Source organism: Melospiza georgiana, chromosome 10, assembly GCF_028018845.1.
Source record: "Melospiza georgiana isolate bMelGeo1 chromosome 10, bMelGeo1.pri, whole genome shotgun sequence".
Classification (NCBI taxonomy): Eukaryota; Metazoa; Chordata; class Aves; order Passeriformes; family Passerellidae; genus Melospiza; species Melospiza georgiana.
The window spans coordinates 11,615,404-11,629,265 of NC_080439.1; the positions used below are offsets into that span (position 1 = coordinate 11,615,404).

At 44.4% G+C, this 13,862-nt stretch overlaps 1 protein-coding gene across 1 annotated transcript in view; it reads right to left on the reverse strand.

The window, feature by feature from the left end:
• MB21D2 (Mab-21 domain containing 2) overlaps window positions 1-11,180 on the reverse strand; it is a 56,668-nt gene extending 45,488 nt beyond the window's left edge. The window contains exon 1 of the mRNA XM_058031059.1: window positions 10,970-11,180. Within this exon, the coding sequence (XP_057887042.1) occupies window positions 10,970-11,180 (211 nt within the window). The remainder of the gene's footprint in view (window positions 1-10,969) is intronic.
• Window positions 11,181-13,862: the final 2,682 nt, after the last annotated feature.

Genomic DNA, 13,862 nt, shown 5'->3' on the forward strand with positions numbered 1-13,862 from the left:
ATCAACATGCTGTGGGTCTGGGGATTTTCTTCATTTGTCTCCCTCAGACAGAAATCTTTTCCATAGGACTCCGACAGTCCTCACCAAGCAGCGCTGGCCTTGGCCCAGTGAAGCCTCTCACACTGGAACAGCTCTGTTGGGAGGGGCTGAGACCTCCACATGGAACAAAACAAAGGCATATACACATTTTAAGGTAAAGAAAGAGTCACTTAAAAGAAGTTGAGAACTCAGTGATGTACACAGAACAATAGAGTGATTCATGCATGTACAAGAAATGTCTTAGAAGACTGGTCTCAGCATAAGAACAGATTTTTAAACATTGAATTCTTTACCTGAATTTTTAAGAAGCAGTTTAGATAAAAAGATGATTCCAGATTTTTAGGGTGAAGGAGTGAGAGAGTTTGCCTAGTTTCTAAAGTAACTCATGAGTCCTCTAGTTCAGAGCCAGGATTTAGGTTTAAGAGGATCGAAATAATTTTTTAAACTTTGATTTTCCAGACTAACTTGTAACTTAACTCTGCAGCTCTGATAGTGTGAAAATAGTTTTGCTAAGTGCTTATATAGCACATATGAATCTCTCCCCAAGACAATTAAAACGACTGGACAGAAGCAGTCTTTCTTTGATGTGACAAGCCTGTGTCAAAGGGGTTGTTTTCACTGTAACATTGTTGCCTCAACTGTAAATTTTGCACATCCGTAGACATTCACAGGATATTAAGAAAAAAATGCAAGTTCAGGGTCAAACTTTTACAGACAACTTATTACATAATGCAAGCCTCTGAGACATGCTCAATCAAATTGTAATGGTTCCTTTTTCTCAATAATGCACTTAGATGTGCATTACAGCTTGCTCATTGGAAAAAAACATGGGCATTTAATTCAGCTTGTCAGAGACATGCTGTGCTGGCAGAGAGACTTGCATTCCTCTTATTTTCCTCAAGTAACTGATTGCTTAGCACATGGTTGTCCTACTGTCTACAAAATACAGATATTTCAGCAACTCAAGCTTTAAAGGCCTTATATCAAGGGGCCAATATCAATACCTGATCTGCCATTCAGCACACTGTATTGCAAGTGCAAAAGATGAATTTCAGAGGCCCTGAAGTGTTGTTACTGTGACATTCCCTTCTCAATTTGCAGAGCTGCACATTTTTTGTTTAATACCATTAAACCAAAAGTTTATTTTAAACAGCAATTCACAGTCCATGCCAGAACAGAAGCGAGCTTTGCTTGTTGTATCTCAAGGACTAATTACTGCAGAGCAATTTCTCAGCTATCCCTGCATACAGATTTGAATCCACACCCAGGATTTGGAATCACATAGAATGAAGAGGGGTGGGCTTCACAGAATCTGCTGGGTTGGAAGGGACCACAAGGATCATCAAGTCCAGCTCCTGTCCCTGCTCAGCACCATCCCCAAGGGTCACACCATGTCCTGAGAGCCCAAACTCTTCTTGAGCCCTGCCAGGCGGGTGCTGTGACCCCTTCCCTGGGCAGCCTGTTCCAGCCCAACCACCCTCTGGGGACAGAACCTTTTCCCAACATCCAACCTAAACCTCCCCTGGCACAGCTTCAGGCTGCTCCCTCAGGTGCTGTCAGTGTCAGCACAGGGAGGAGATCAGGGCCTGCCCCTCCTCTTCCCCTCAGGAGGAAGCTGTGGCTGCAGAGGCCTCCCTCAACCTCCTCCAGGCTGAGCAGACCCAGTGCCCTCAGCTGCTCCTCACACGGTTTCCCCTCAGCTCCTTCACCATTCACAGCCCTCCTTTGGAGGCTCTCTAATGGTTTGGTGTCTTTCTTACATTGTGGTGCCCAAACCTGCCCCAGCACTCGAGGTGAGGCTGCCCCAGAGCAGAGCAGGACAATCCCCTCCACTGCCAGGCAGGTGATGCTGTACCTGATGGTAAGGTAATTAGGTTGTTACCTTGTCATGAAAGCAAATCAGATTCAACAAGCAAGACTTTCCTCTCTTGAAGCTGTGCTGGCTGTGATCAATGACTGTGTTATCTTCAAAGTGTTCTTCAATACCTCCCAGAATAATCTTCTCCATAACTTTACCAGGTACTAAAGTGAGACTGACAGGCCTGTAGTTTCTGGGGTCCTCTTTCTTGCCCTTCTTGAAAATCAAGAATGTTTGCCAGCTTCCAGACAGCTGGGACTTCTCTGAATTCCCAAGACCACTCAAAAGTCATTAAGAGAGGTTTTGTGATAATGTCAACAGGTCTCTAAAAATTCTTGGATGAATCCTATCAGGCCACACAGATTTGTAAGGATCCAACTGGAGCAGCAGATTCCACACAATTTCATGGTTGACTGGGAGTGATAATTGTCTCAGTCATGGTCCTCCAGCTCAGGGCACTGAGACCCCCTTGGTCCATCATTCCCCCATCCAAACTAGTGCAAAGCTCTGTCAAGGAGCACCTCTGGATCAACAGAACCATGCCTTGCTCTGATTGCTGACAAAGAGGTGCATTTAGAAGGAAATGAGAGCATTTCTCTGCTGCTCACACTACACCCCTTATTTCATCTGATGCAGACAAATGTTAGCTCCTTTGTTTGCTCTCAACTCCAGATTCCTCAGTGTGCCAGACAATCCTGAACAATCATGCTCAAGAGTGGCAATGTACAAAAAAAGTTTACATTGGTCACAAAGTACCTACAAGAGCTTGCAAGCTCATGTAAAACGCCCTCTAGAACAGGTTCCTGTTGCACTGAGCTAGGGACAGAGATTAGAGTTATCAGCTTTGACACTCAGCAGGAACGTGTCACAAAGGATTAAATCATTATTTCATGAAGTGTCAGCAAACGCAGCTTTCCTGCTGTTCTACCACTAACTTATACATTAATTAGTGAGGTACAAAACAAACACAAAATATCTCCAAGCACGTGCCTGTGGATGGGACACAGCCAGAGCTATCAGCACAGGATTCATTTCCAAGAGGAGCCACCCAAAGCATCACAAAGACATAGCTCTTCGGACTATTAAAATGCAAAGAGTAGAATTGCTGAAGGGAAACACACAGAAACTAACTGCAATGTTTGTCACAGCATTTTTGATAGATGTTTAATACTACTCCTTCACAACCTCAGAACCTCATTTTCTAAATCAGGTCAAATATGCATCACTGAATAAAAACATCCATCCTTGACAGAGGGTTGGAGAGCAGTGCCAAAAGATCCCACAAACAGGAACAGGAGAGTTGAGACAAGACATTTTAGAACAAAAAAGAGCACACTGCCATGTATTTTCCCCTTGCCTTCTGTCCCAAACTGCTGCCTTCAACTGAGTGGCAGTGTCTGACACTGCTAAACTGCATCATTATGCACACTACAGACAGCATGCATTATTTAAACTAATTTGTCCCCAATTTTGCTTTGGGGTCCATTCAGTACAAAATAAGATTACTTGCTAGAACTGGGTTAGGTTGTAATCTCTCTCATAGAGGTTGAATTGTACTTGATCTCAAAGCCACTAGATCAACAACAAATGACAGGCAACCATTTGCCTTCATTATTTAAATACTTTTCATGGCAAGACTCTCAGAGCCAGACTTCCCTTTACATGGGAGAGTTGCATGATTAAATCATCCTGTCATGAAGAACTGCAGCACCACAGTGTTGCACTCTTGCAGTACCATCCCTCTTTTCACAGACTGCTGAAGCACAGGAGACAAGGAAGGATTCTCATAGTGCCAAGGCCTACTACATATGATTATATTCCAAAACTTGCATAGATCTGTATAAATTCGGGGGCAGTTCAGAACAGAGGTCTAGGGTGTCCTCACTCTGACTCAGTTTCACCCACAGAACGATTTTCTTAGGTTGAAATAGATGCCGCCCACCTCCTGTTCTACCAGCTGAAGCCACCCAATGCTGTGAAAATGTCTGCCCACAGCCCTAAACATGAGTGGGTGGCAGTAGCTACCACTGCTGTGTCAAAGACATGGATATTATGAACCTTAGAGCAACCAATCACCCCCACTCCATGGTATTTGTACTTTTGACACCAGCATGCTGATAACAAAACACGTTAACAACCTTCTAATTAAATGCTTTCAATTAGGTTAAAATCAGACTGTCTTGACAGTTGAAACAATGCATTAATAAGATCATTGTGACTTTCTTAGCATCCAGGGTTTATTAAAAGCTCAAAAGTCAAATATGTTGGGGAGCAGGGAATCTATCTTCTTCAAACTGAATGCTTCCTATACAACCACACAGTCACTGAAATAGTGCTTTGAAAGAAATGCAGAAAGTTTATCTACTGTAAAAGTACATGATTCAGAGACCTGCCAGTTTGGTTGAAGTACTAAGGCACAGATTAATTCACTCAGTTCAGGACAATTCCTATTTACAGTAAAAGAGAATGCAACAGAATGGTAGAAATGAAAGCAAACAGTGGAGTTCTCTTAATGAAACATAGCAAAAGTCATAGCTGCATCTGTCAATTGGAACATCAGCTGCTGCTGAAAGATTTATTTTGAATGTCTCATAAGCTGCCTTCCAGTTCCATTAGAAAAATAAAAAAAGCAAACCAAAAAGAAACCAACAACAACAAAAAAGCAACCCCCCCCCAAAAAAAAACCCCACCAAGAAAAGCTGACTGCCCTATTTTTGTTACTTAGACAGGTTTGTGCTAACAGAAGTGATAAAACATCACTGGATATAAAATCCACGGTTAAGATGGGGAACCTATGAAATATGGTTGTGAGTTCCAATAAAGCTACAGTTCAGCTCCTGAACTCACACCACTCTAGGAGTCATCAGGACAAGACTCAGACCAATAACTAGGGCCATGCAGCTAGAGGTCATTTCTCAGCTCTCTCACCCTTGCTCCCATGCAGGCTCACTGCTCTTTTCCCAATAAAGGACATTCTCTGAATTCAGCCACCAAAGCTGCTTTCTGCTTAGCTCCCATGATAGATCTTCTGCTTTTCCAAGGGGAAAAAAAACCTCCAGACACTCCCCTTTGCTTCCCCAGAACTCCACCCTACTCTACTTCTTGTTTCATACCCCAAAGATAAGCAAATTAAAGACAGTCTAAATGTAACACATTATGTTGTACACATGAAGAGACTGTCACTCTCAAAGAATTTTCTCCTTGTTCAGAGGATGGCAGGCCAAGGTACCAATGGCCAGAATTAATGGTTTTCTTTTAGGACATGGAACTTACCACCCCAGCTGTTGCTAAGGGGAAACCCAGGAGATGTGTCACCCTATATAATGCACTCAAGTCTTAAGCCTCTCCTTTCACAGCAAATGATCTACAGCTCTTGCTTCTCAAGTGAGCTTCATACATCAGCATCACCCAGACAAAGGTGATGGACTCCACAGCAGGTCATTTTTCTTAGACTCACAGAAACCTGACAGGTCTATTCCAGAGCCTCTACCTGCAGCTGCCACCACAGGGTTTCACACAGATGTGCTTGGAAGTGCAATTTGCCATCTCAATCACTGTTCACAGTGTCATGCTGAAGCAGCCCTTGCAGCTCAAGACCCCTTGACTGGAGGTGAAAGGCAATCTTGGCCTTAGCCACATCCCTTCCAGGCACTTTCTCACCTAACCAATCCTGCAGAGTACAAACAGGGCAGGAGAAGATTCCAGAGGTGTGCCTGGGAAAACCATCCTTGCACCAAAAGGACTGGGGCATGTCCCTAAAGTTTCACCTCAATGCAAAATTGCACATATAAAGGCCCAAGAAAAAGTGCAAAAATTTCAGCTGTGCAGGAGACAAAGCAGGAACCTGGCATTTGTGAAATAAAAATTATGACAGACAAATCTAACTGTTAAAAAAACCTGATCAGCTTGGAGATTCTCTTTGAGAAGTCCAGGCAGGACTTTTACCCTCTGAGTTTCCTCTAGACTGGACATGGTTGATGGGCTACTCTGGGTCTCTCATCCAACCTGCAGATTACCAACGCTATAATAAAACATGTCCTCCAGCCTTCCTGAGCAATGTTGGAGTCATCTTTAATTTAGCTTCACCTATAAAAGTAGCCAGCTGCTTAAAAGAAAGTTGAACAACTGATTTGTAACTAGAATTGCCCGAATATTTTAGCATTCACAAAAAGTCACATAGGAAAAAAAACGGAAAAGTCAAAGCCTCAATAACTCCTGTATCCTGGTTACCATCCTCCACTGTAATTATAAAATTGCCCTTAAAACATAATTGCATAATTGGGCTTGGCAAGTATTCTCCCAAATCTTTTACAAATATTTCCACAGACTGAAAGAACAGGCGGTGGGCAGTCTGACAAGCCTGCCATGAGAATTTGTGCCCTCAGGACATGTTCCTAGCTATTACACTAAATACTTTGCATCACAGACTAATGTTTCAAAACAGTAGTCGAGCAAGTAAAATACCAGCATCTTAAAACAAACTGAGACAAAGATTTTCAGTCTATTTTCACTGGTGATACATATATAGACCAACAATCCCTTTGAACAAAGACACAGAGGAGGCTACCAAACCTTTTTAACCAATTCCCAGTGAAAGCAATTGGTTGACTGATGAAAGGTACAACCAAATAGAAGCTACCAATGCTTTGTAGCCTTACCTTACCAGTTTAGTACACTGTCCCCTAATTAAGAAAAACAAAACCACCAAGAAACCCCCCAGCCTCAAATGCAAATACAGAAACATGTGGCCTGCAGGGAGAGGAGACACAAGTGAAGCCAGAAATGAAATCTGTGATAGAGTAAGGTTGTTTTTAACAGCTGTGCATTATGCATTCAGCAGCACAGGGAATGCCAGCAGGGAGCCTTTATTAACATAGGCCTCAGAGTACAGTGTGCTCCTATCATGATTGGCTTCTCTTGAGAGAAGGCACACACACACAAAAGACTTAACCCTAGAGAGATCACTCCAATCCTGTTGCTATTTCATCAGCTTGACACTACAACAGGAAGCGCAGAATTTCCATGATGTATCCTAGACACATACCTAAACAGGCAACACTTCAAACAATGCCTGAAATCTAATCTACAATAGATTTTATCAGCAAGTTATGGCAGGTATGGGAGGGGAGGAAAAAAATGCCACACAAACCCACACAAGAGTCACACTGCCAATGCTGTTCTGCTACACAGACCTCAGGTACAGGGGGAAACTGGAAAATTCTTTCCTTGTAGAAGCTGCTGACAAAGGCAAGCTATTGTGAGAACACCTGTGTTGTCAGCACAGCAATCTGCACCTCCAGAGCACATATTTTAGGGGCTCATGAGTCCAGGAAACAGCTGGAAGCCTTGCTACCGATGCAGGGGCTCAGCAGGGTAGCTCACTCCATTTGGGAATCGGTATTTGCAGCAGAAATAATTTGCTGATGCCAGCCCTGCTTCCACTGAGACTTGCCTCTATCACAAACACTTGCTAGTACACCCAGCACAGCAGCAGGCAGACACCAGAGAATTAGGAAATGATCTCAGAACAGGATCACCACCTCTCCTGTATCAGGTGCTGAGACAAGCTCTCTAGAGGTCTTGTCAACAGCTCTAAGTTGCAGCTGGCTGCAGATGCTCAAAGTATGGCCTGCCCTGGTGGCTACTTCCCACAGAAGTAACCACTGAAGAGACAAAAAGACACACTAGAGGCCTTAAACCCCAAAAGGCCACTTTAGCACCAATTTAAACTAGTCTGTTCCCTGATTTGATTTCTCAGGAAGGAGAATGGCATGAAATGTCCTAAGCATCTGTCTTCTGGCTCTGCTGAGAAGTCTCATAGTAGGAAACAGAAACAAAACACCAACCTAAAGAGCTTGAAAACTGCTCTAGATGACTGAACCCTGATGTGTACCTGTAGTGGAGAATATAGCTCTATATAGTCTGTACTAATTCATATATCTTTGCTCCTTTCTCTTGTTACTATATAAAATTCAAGAGTCGGTATTCCAAACATCATGAGCTGGTTTGAGGCAGGAATAGCACTAGAAATTTCAAGGAGTTATTTTATATGCAATGTTCAATTATGTTCTCTCAAGAGCATAATATATGTTTTTTTTAAGCCTACACCACATCTATGCATTAAAGCACTTTTGACTTAGGTGCTGAACAGAAAGAGACAGCCAGTATTCATTAAAGAATTTCCTGAAAGTACTTGTACTGCAGGAATAATACCCTCTAGGTCAGGTACCCTTAAATGCTTTTTAATATGACTGCTAAGCACCTCCCATCACAATGGCAGCAAGTACTTTAAAAATCAAAATATCATTGACTGTAATATCATCATTTGATAAAAATACTCCTTTATCACTTTTTATGCACAAAACCCTCCCAAAACTGAGTCATCAGGGGAATAAGTAGTTAGCTCCTTTCATGACTAGCAGGTAGACACTTGGTCTCTCAGCCTGTCTCAGCCAGCCCTCTGCCCAGCACACAACACTGTCTTTTCTCCACTCTTTCTCTTGGTTCCTACAGCCTCTCCCTCCTCTGAATCTCAATCATACCTGAATCAAAGAGACAAGAATTTATCAGGCACAGGAGTGTGAGCACAGGAATTTACCAACAAAGGCATCAAAATACACCTGTTGTTTTGGTATGGGGTGTTGGCAAGACCATATGGTCTTAGTGACTGTGAAAGGGACTGTGAATGGCCAGGAACCACCCACATTCAGAAAATGCTCACTTCTCCCACCAGAGAGGTAAGTCATTTGCAGTCCTCTTCTAAAGCCTGGGACACAAGATTTTGGACAAACACACGACAACAGTGCCTCTCCCTAATTTTCTCACAGTCCAACTCTTTAGCTCTCCCAGAGTTGCCCTTATAGCCAGGGCAAGACAACACAGATGAAAAAGAGTTAATACAAATTAAAAGGAAAGTCTGACCTAGAGGGCAAGCCACGCAGAGCACAAACATCTGAGAATCTTCACAAGGTCTCCTCACCTATCATTCATCCACCAATTACACACCAGTGTAATTAAATCAGGAAAGCTATGTTTAATTTTCCTATCATCACCCGACGAGATAAGAGCAGTACATATGGGAGAGATCAGGCACAGGGGAAAGAGCTATTTATTAATAAGTTAAATCCTTTTAGATTTAAGAGCTTCTCTTGCTAAGAAGGATCTGATCCACAAACACAACTTCTAGGGTCTAATGCAGGCAAATTAGACATGCCATCTCCATTTCTGTCCTGGGCTCAGTCCTCAAGTTTCTTCTTTTATTCAGAAACAAGACTTACTGAAAATTATCAGGTACAACTTAGACAGAAATAAGATTTTTTGTTGAAACCAATGGTTTAGCTATACATTTGGAACTGAAGAATGCTCATCTCCCAGTCATTATATTAACAAAGACAACCACATTAATTTACATTACTTCTGAACAGCCTAAGGCTCCCTGTTTCATGAACAGCAAGGCATTAGGGTGTATTTGCAGAAATACAAGGCATGCTCCAGTTTATTCTTCTGTCTTTCTTCTACTGCTTTCTCCTACACAAGGCAGGAAGAAAATCTGTGATCCCTGTACCCTGCAAAGACTATTAATGCTTAAACAGGATCATACAAAGCTTTCTCTGCTTGCTAGCCACAGCAGCTATTGCTTTTTTCTCTTCACTCTTCTTTGCTCCATCCCATCCAGCCATGTTTCCTCAGCCAGTCATTTAAAGCCCTGATTGAAAAATGTATCAGATCATAATACTGGATGACTTCCACCGGATCATGTTTTTAAGAAAAAAAAATCCTACAGGCTTTGAGGCAACCATGGCTTCACCACATCTTTTTTGTTGTTGTTTAACTGGGAAGGGGGAAATATTTATAACTGCAACTATAAATATACACACTACTGACTTTTCAACTTGTTGTCCTTGTTCTCAGGCTAAATTTAGTCTGCTATATCCTGTCCAGCCCTTGGTGAAAAAGCAATACACATATAAAATTGTGCAAATCCCATACAGTGGGCAATTATACTGATCCAGGTACCTTACAAGATAACCAGTGGGACAGACAGATTCTCATAACAGAGTGTAGGTATGTTCATGGCTGTAGAGGAACTGGTCTATCATAGAGATAATCCTTTGAGACAGAAAATAATATTCATTACAATAGGACAGCTCTGTGTTTCTGGATGAGAAAAGTGATGTAGGTTATTCAGAGTGTACATGTAGATCATACACTCGGTTTGTGCCAAGTATGCTTTAAGGGTGTATGTGCACCTCTGAGCTATAAAGAGCCATTTACCGGCCACAGCAGCTGTTTACACAAAAATGCTGAGAGTATGTTTAAGACAATGATTGAAACTTGGACGACTGATTTCAAGGTCTAATCTGCACGTTAAAGAGCATCCTTTTGTACCCTGAAGGCTCTTATTCCTCTGAGTGATTTCTTAGTCAATTCACGGTAAATATTTATCAGAAACTGACTACCTGGAGAATCAGAGCTGTTAGTCATTCTACTGTTACTCTTAAGAAGCCTTAGTCATGCTAGAGCCCAGGTGATTTCCGCAAGGGCCAACACATGCTTCACCCTGGTTTAAGGATCCCAGCCTGCGATTCAAAGTTTCACACAGATGAAGACTCCCCCGCCACAATCTCACTTGCTCCACTCGCTGCGAGTTTTGCAACCTAAGCAAGAAAGGCAGTTCTGGAGATGCTCCTGCACAAGCATCCGCCGGTCTAATAGCCAAAATAAGCGGTCCAGAAAAAAAAAATTTAAATCTGTGCTTCCTATGTCTCGACAGTTGGGGGTAAAAACAATAAAGGGCCGGACTCGCCTCGCCTGCTGGCTCGGCTTGTTTCTCGGGCACCGGTCAGCTCTGCGACCCAGCCTTTCCTCTGTGCTTATAAATACATCGCTGCCAAAGGCTAGTCGGATAGGACAGGAAAAATTAGTTTCCTGGGGGTGAGAGCCGCCCTGCGAGCGGGGACCCCCCAGGCCGGCGCGGGGAAAGGCTCCGCCGGTGCCGCACGGCCGGGAGCCCTGCCCGGGGGTCCCCGGCCGGCATCGCCCCCGCCCCGCCCCGCTCGGTCCCTGCCCTACCCAGCATGGAGAAGATGAAGTCCTTGGCCGTGTGGATCTCCAGGGCTCGCTGGTCGTCGTACTCCCTCTGATCGTGCTTGGTGAATTCCTGGATGAGTTTATTTAATTCCTCCACCCTGGCTCCCGATCGGAAATCCAGCTCCGGGAAGGGAGGCTTGCTGGTGGTGCCGGCGGACCCTGCCTTGCTGGCGAGAGGCGCCGCCATCTTCATGCAAAAAAAAAAAAAAAAAAAAAAAAAAAAAAGGGAAAGAAAGGGAGATGGAAAAAAAAAAAAAAAAAAAAAAAAAAGGGAAAAAGGAGGGGTTTGCACTGTTGAAATGGAAGAATGCGAGCGGCGGCGCAGCGGCAAGCCCGGGCGCGGGGCTGGCCGCCGGCGCGGAGCCCGGAGCGGCGCCGGCCGCGATCAACAAGCGGCCGCGCGGGCTCGGCCCCCGCCCGCGGCACCGCGGAGCGCCCGCCCGCCCGCCGGGGGGAGCGCAGCGCAGCCCAGCACGGCACGGCTCAGCTCAGCTCAGCGGGGGCTGCCCGCGCCGGCCGGGCCGCGGGGGGGTGCCAGCTGCCGGCGTCACGGCGGGCGGGTGCTGGGGCTGGAGCCACACCGCTGGCTCGGGATAACATTCTCTCTCTTTTTTTTTTTTTTTTTAATTTAAATTTATTTTAAACTTCAGCAAAAGCCTTGTCCTGAAAGTGGATTAATAACTGCTTAAGAACTCTGCTATTCCATATCCCCCAAACATTCTGTGTTTATCCCTCTTTAGCTTCTTACGCTACCTTGAAGGTTGCTTTACATATACGTATATGTTTATGTATAAGAAATTAATTTATGGTATGTCCTAGGAGAAATGACCAAGATAAAGTATAGCGACTCCTGCGCTTGAACCAACCCTGCCTCGAAGCTCCTGGGAGCCACATAGACAAAGGAAAGGAGGGGAAATGAGATATCGAAAGACTTGCCTGAGGTCAAGTAGCCTGGGGCAAGGAGCCCAGACCTCTCATCTTCATCCATTTCTCCCATCGACAAGACTACACCCTTTTCTTCTGTATGTAATTTTAATGCCTTCTAACTTTTCAACCTGCAGTGGTTTTTCTCCCTTTAGCCTGATCTTCTGTGCCTTGACCCATCATTGAACACATGCAGCACTATCTGTTACATGTATTAGTGCATCCACTGGAAGAACTGTCTGTCTTTCTGCCCAGGGAGCATACAAATACATTGTTTTTGTCTTCTGTAGGGCATTTAGATACCATGCCATGGATGCAAACTGCTTGGATATGTAATATCCTCTCAAGATTCTTGGCAGGAGACAAAGCTTTCAGCTCAGTCTCAGACTATGGTAAAATGTGTCTACCAAAATCAGGCATGAGCATTTGGATAAATAATCGGATAATAAATAAATAAGTAAAGCTCAGTGTGAAGAGGTCACATGAGGATCTGAAGAGGTTACAGGCTGGTTTGCCTGATACATTGTAAATACAGATGCCAGTCTTTAAACCTGACCTTCGGGATGTTGCCTAGCTCCTCTGAACCATTACCTTGATCTGAAGTTCAGCAGAAGGGTATGTTTGGACCCTGTAACAGAAACCACAGACCATTCAAGCAGAACACCTGGTGCCTCTGGCTTTGTCCTGTAGCCGCTGATAGATACCGTTTTGGGCACTGATATGCTCATTATCTAAGAAATGATGTCCCAGAGGTACAGGCAGGACTCTGTGTGTGTGCACATGCCCTCTGCTGGGTACACGGGCCCTGTTGTGCTCAGACACTGCTCACAGTCGACTGACGCACATCGACTTCATTCACCATCGGAGCCTCAGTGATCAGCTACCTTGTCACATGAACCTCTGACTAGCACCTTGTCTGACTTTGACCAACCACCTCTCCTCTTCCGCCCTCCCCAGCAAAGCCTACAGAAAAATAAAAAAAAAAAAAAAAAAAAACAACAAAAAAAAAACAATTAACTGATGGCAGTAGCACCATGCAGGATCTGACTTGCAGAAGAGCAATTAGCAGTGTGCAGTGTGGGCGGCCTGCCCTGGGGGATTAGTTCTGCTAGCCCGGCTCAGCCCATGTCCTCCACTCCAGGCTGCTGCGGTCGCTGCCTGTCTGAGCTCTCTCGCCTCCTGCCCGGCTTTGGGAGCCCTGGTGCCGTTTCCCTGCAGCGTTTCTTGCCGGGGTGACAATCTCATACAGGCGGACAGCTCCCTCTGGTGATGATGCTGCTCCCACAGAAGTCACAGTAGCTCCTGAGCCCCAAGCCTCTTCAAGACCTGCCCTGTCCGTCTCTGAACACCTCTAAGTCTCCTGCGTGCCTGTCATAACCATTTTAGCTGTGTGGGTCTCCTTGTTTCCCTTTCACGTGGGGCAAACCTCCAGCAGCTCTGCTGCATGCATCACGGGCACCACCTGGGCAAAGCAGATGGATCTTTTTATACCAGTTACAGTTTTCATCCCCAATCCTCTTGCTTCATCTTTTTCAAGCTGATGACCTCCACGAGCTTCATGGACCAGATAGCTTTCTTCCCTAACCATATTCTATTTGCTGCATCATATTTCAATACTAGAAGTTCCAGTCATTTCTTTATGAGCATTTTGTCTCAGATTCTAACTTTCAGTGGACCTCCAAATGGTCCCATCAACTCTCCACCCACATCAACCACAGACTATCATTTTCCTCTCTCTCCATTTAACCGGTCTAAATCCCATTCAGTGACAACTTCATAGTAGCTTTCATTGCCTGAATTCACTAAGCACCTGTGGAAAACTTGAAGTTCTTCAGAAACAGCCAACACCAGAAGCAATGGCAATTTCACTTTGTCTTTTTTAATGACACTGCTGCTTGAAGTTATAGCCACCTTCATACTTAGAGAAAATTTCCATTATATCAGGCTCATA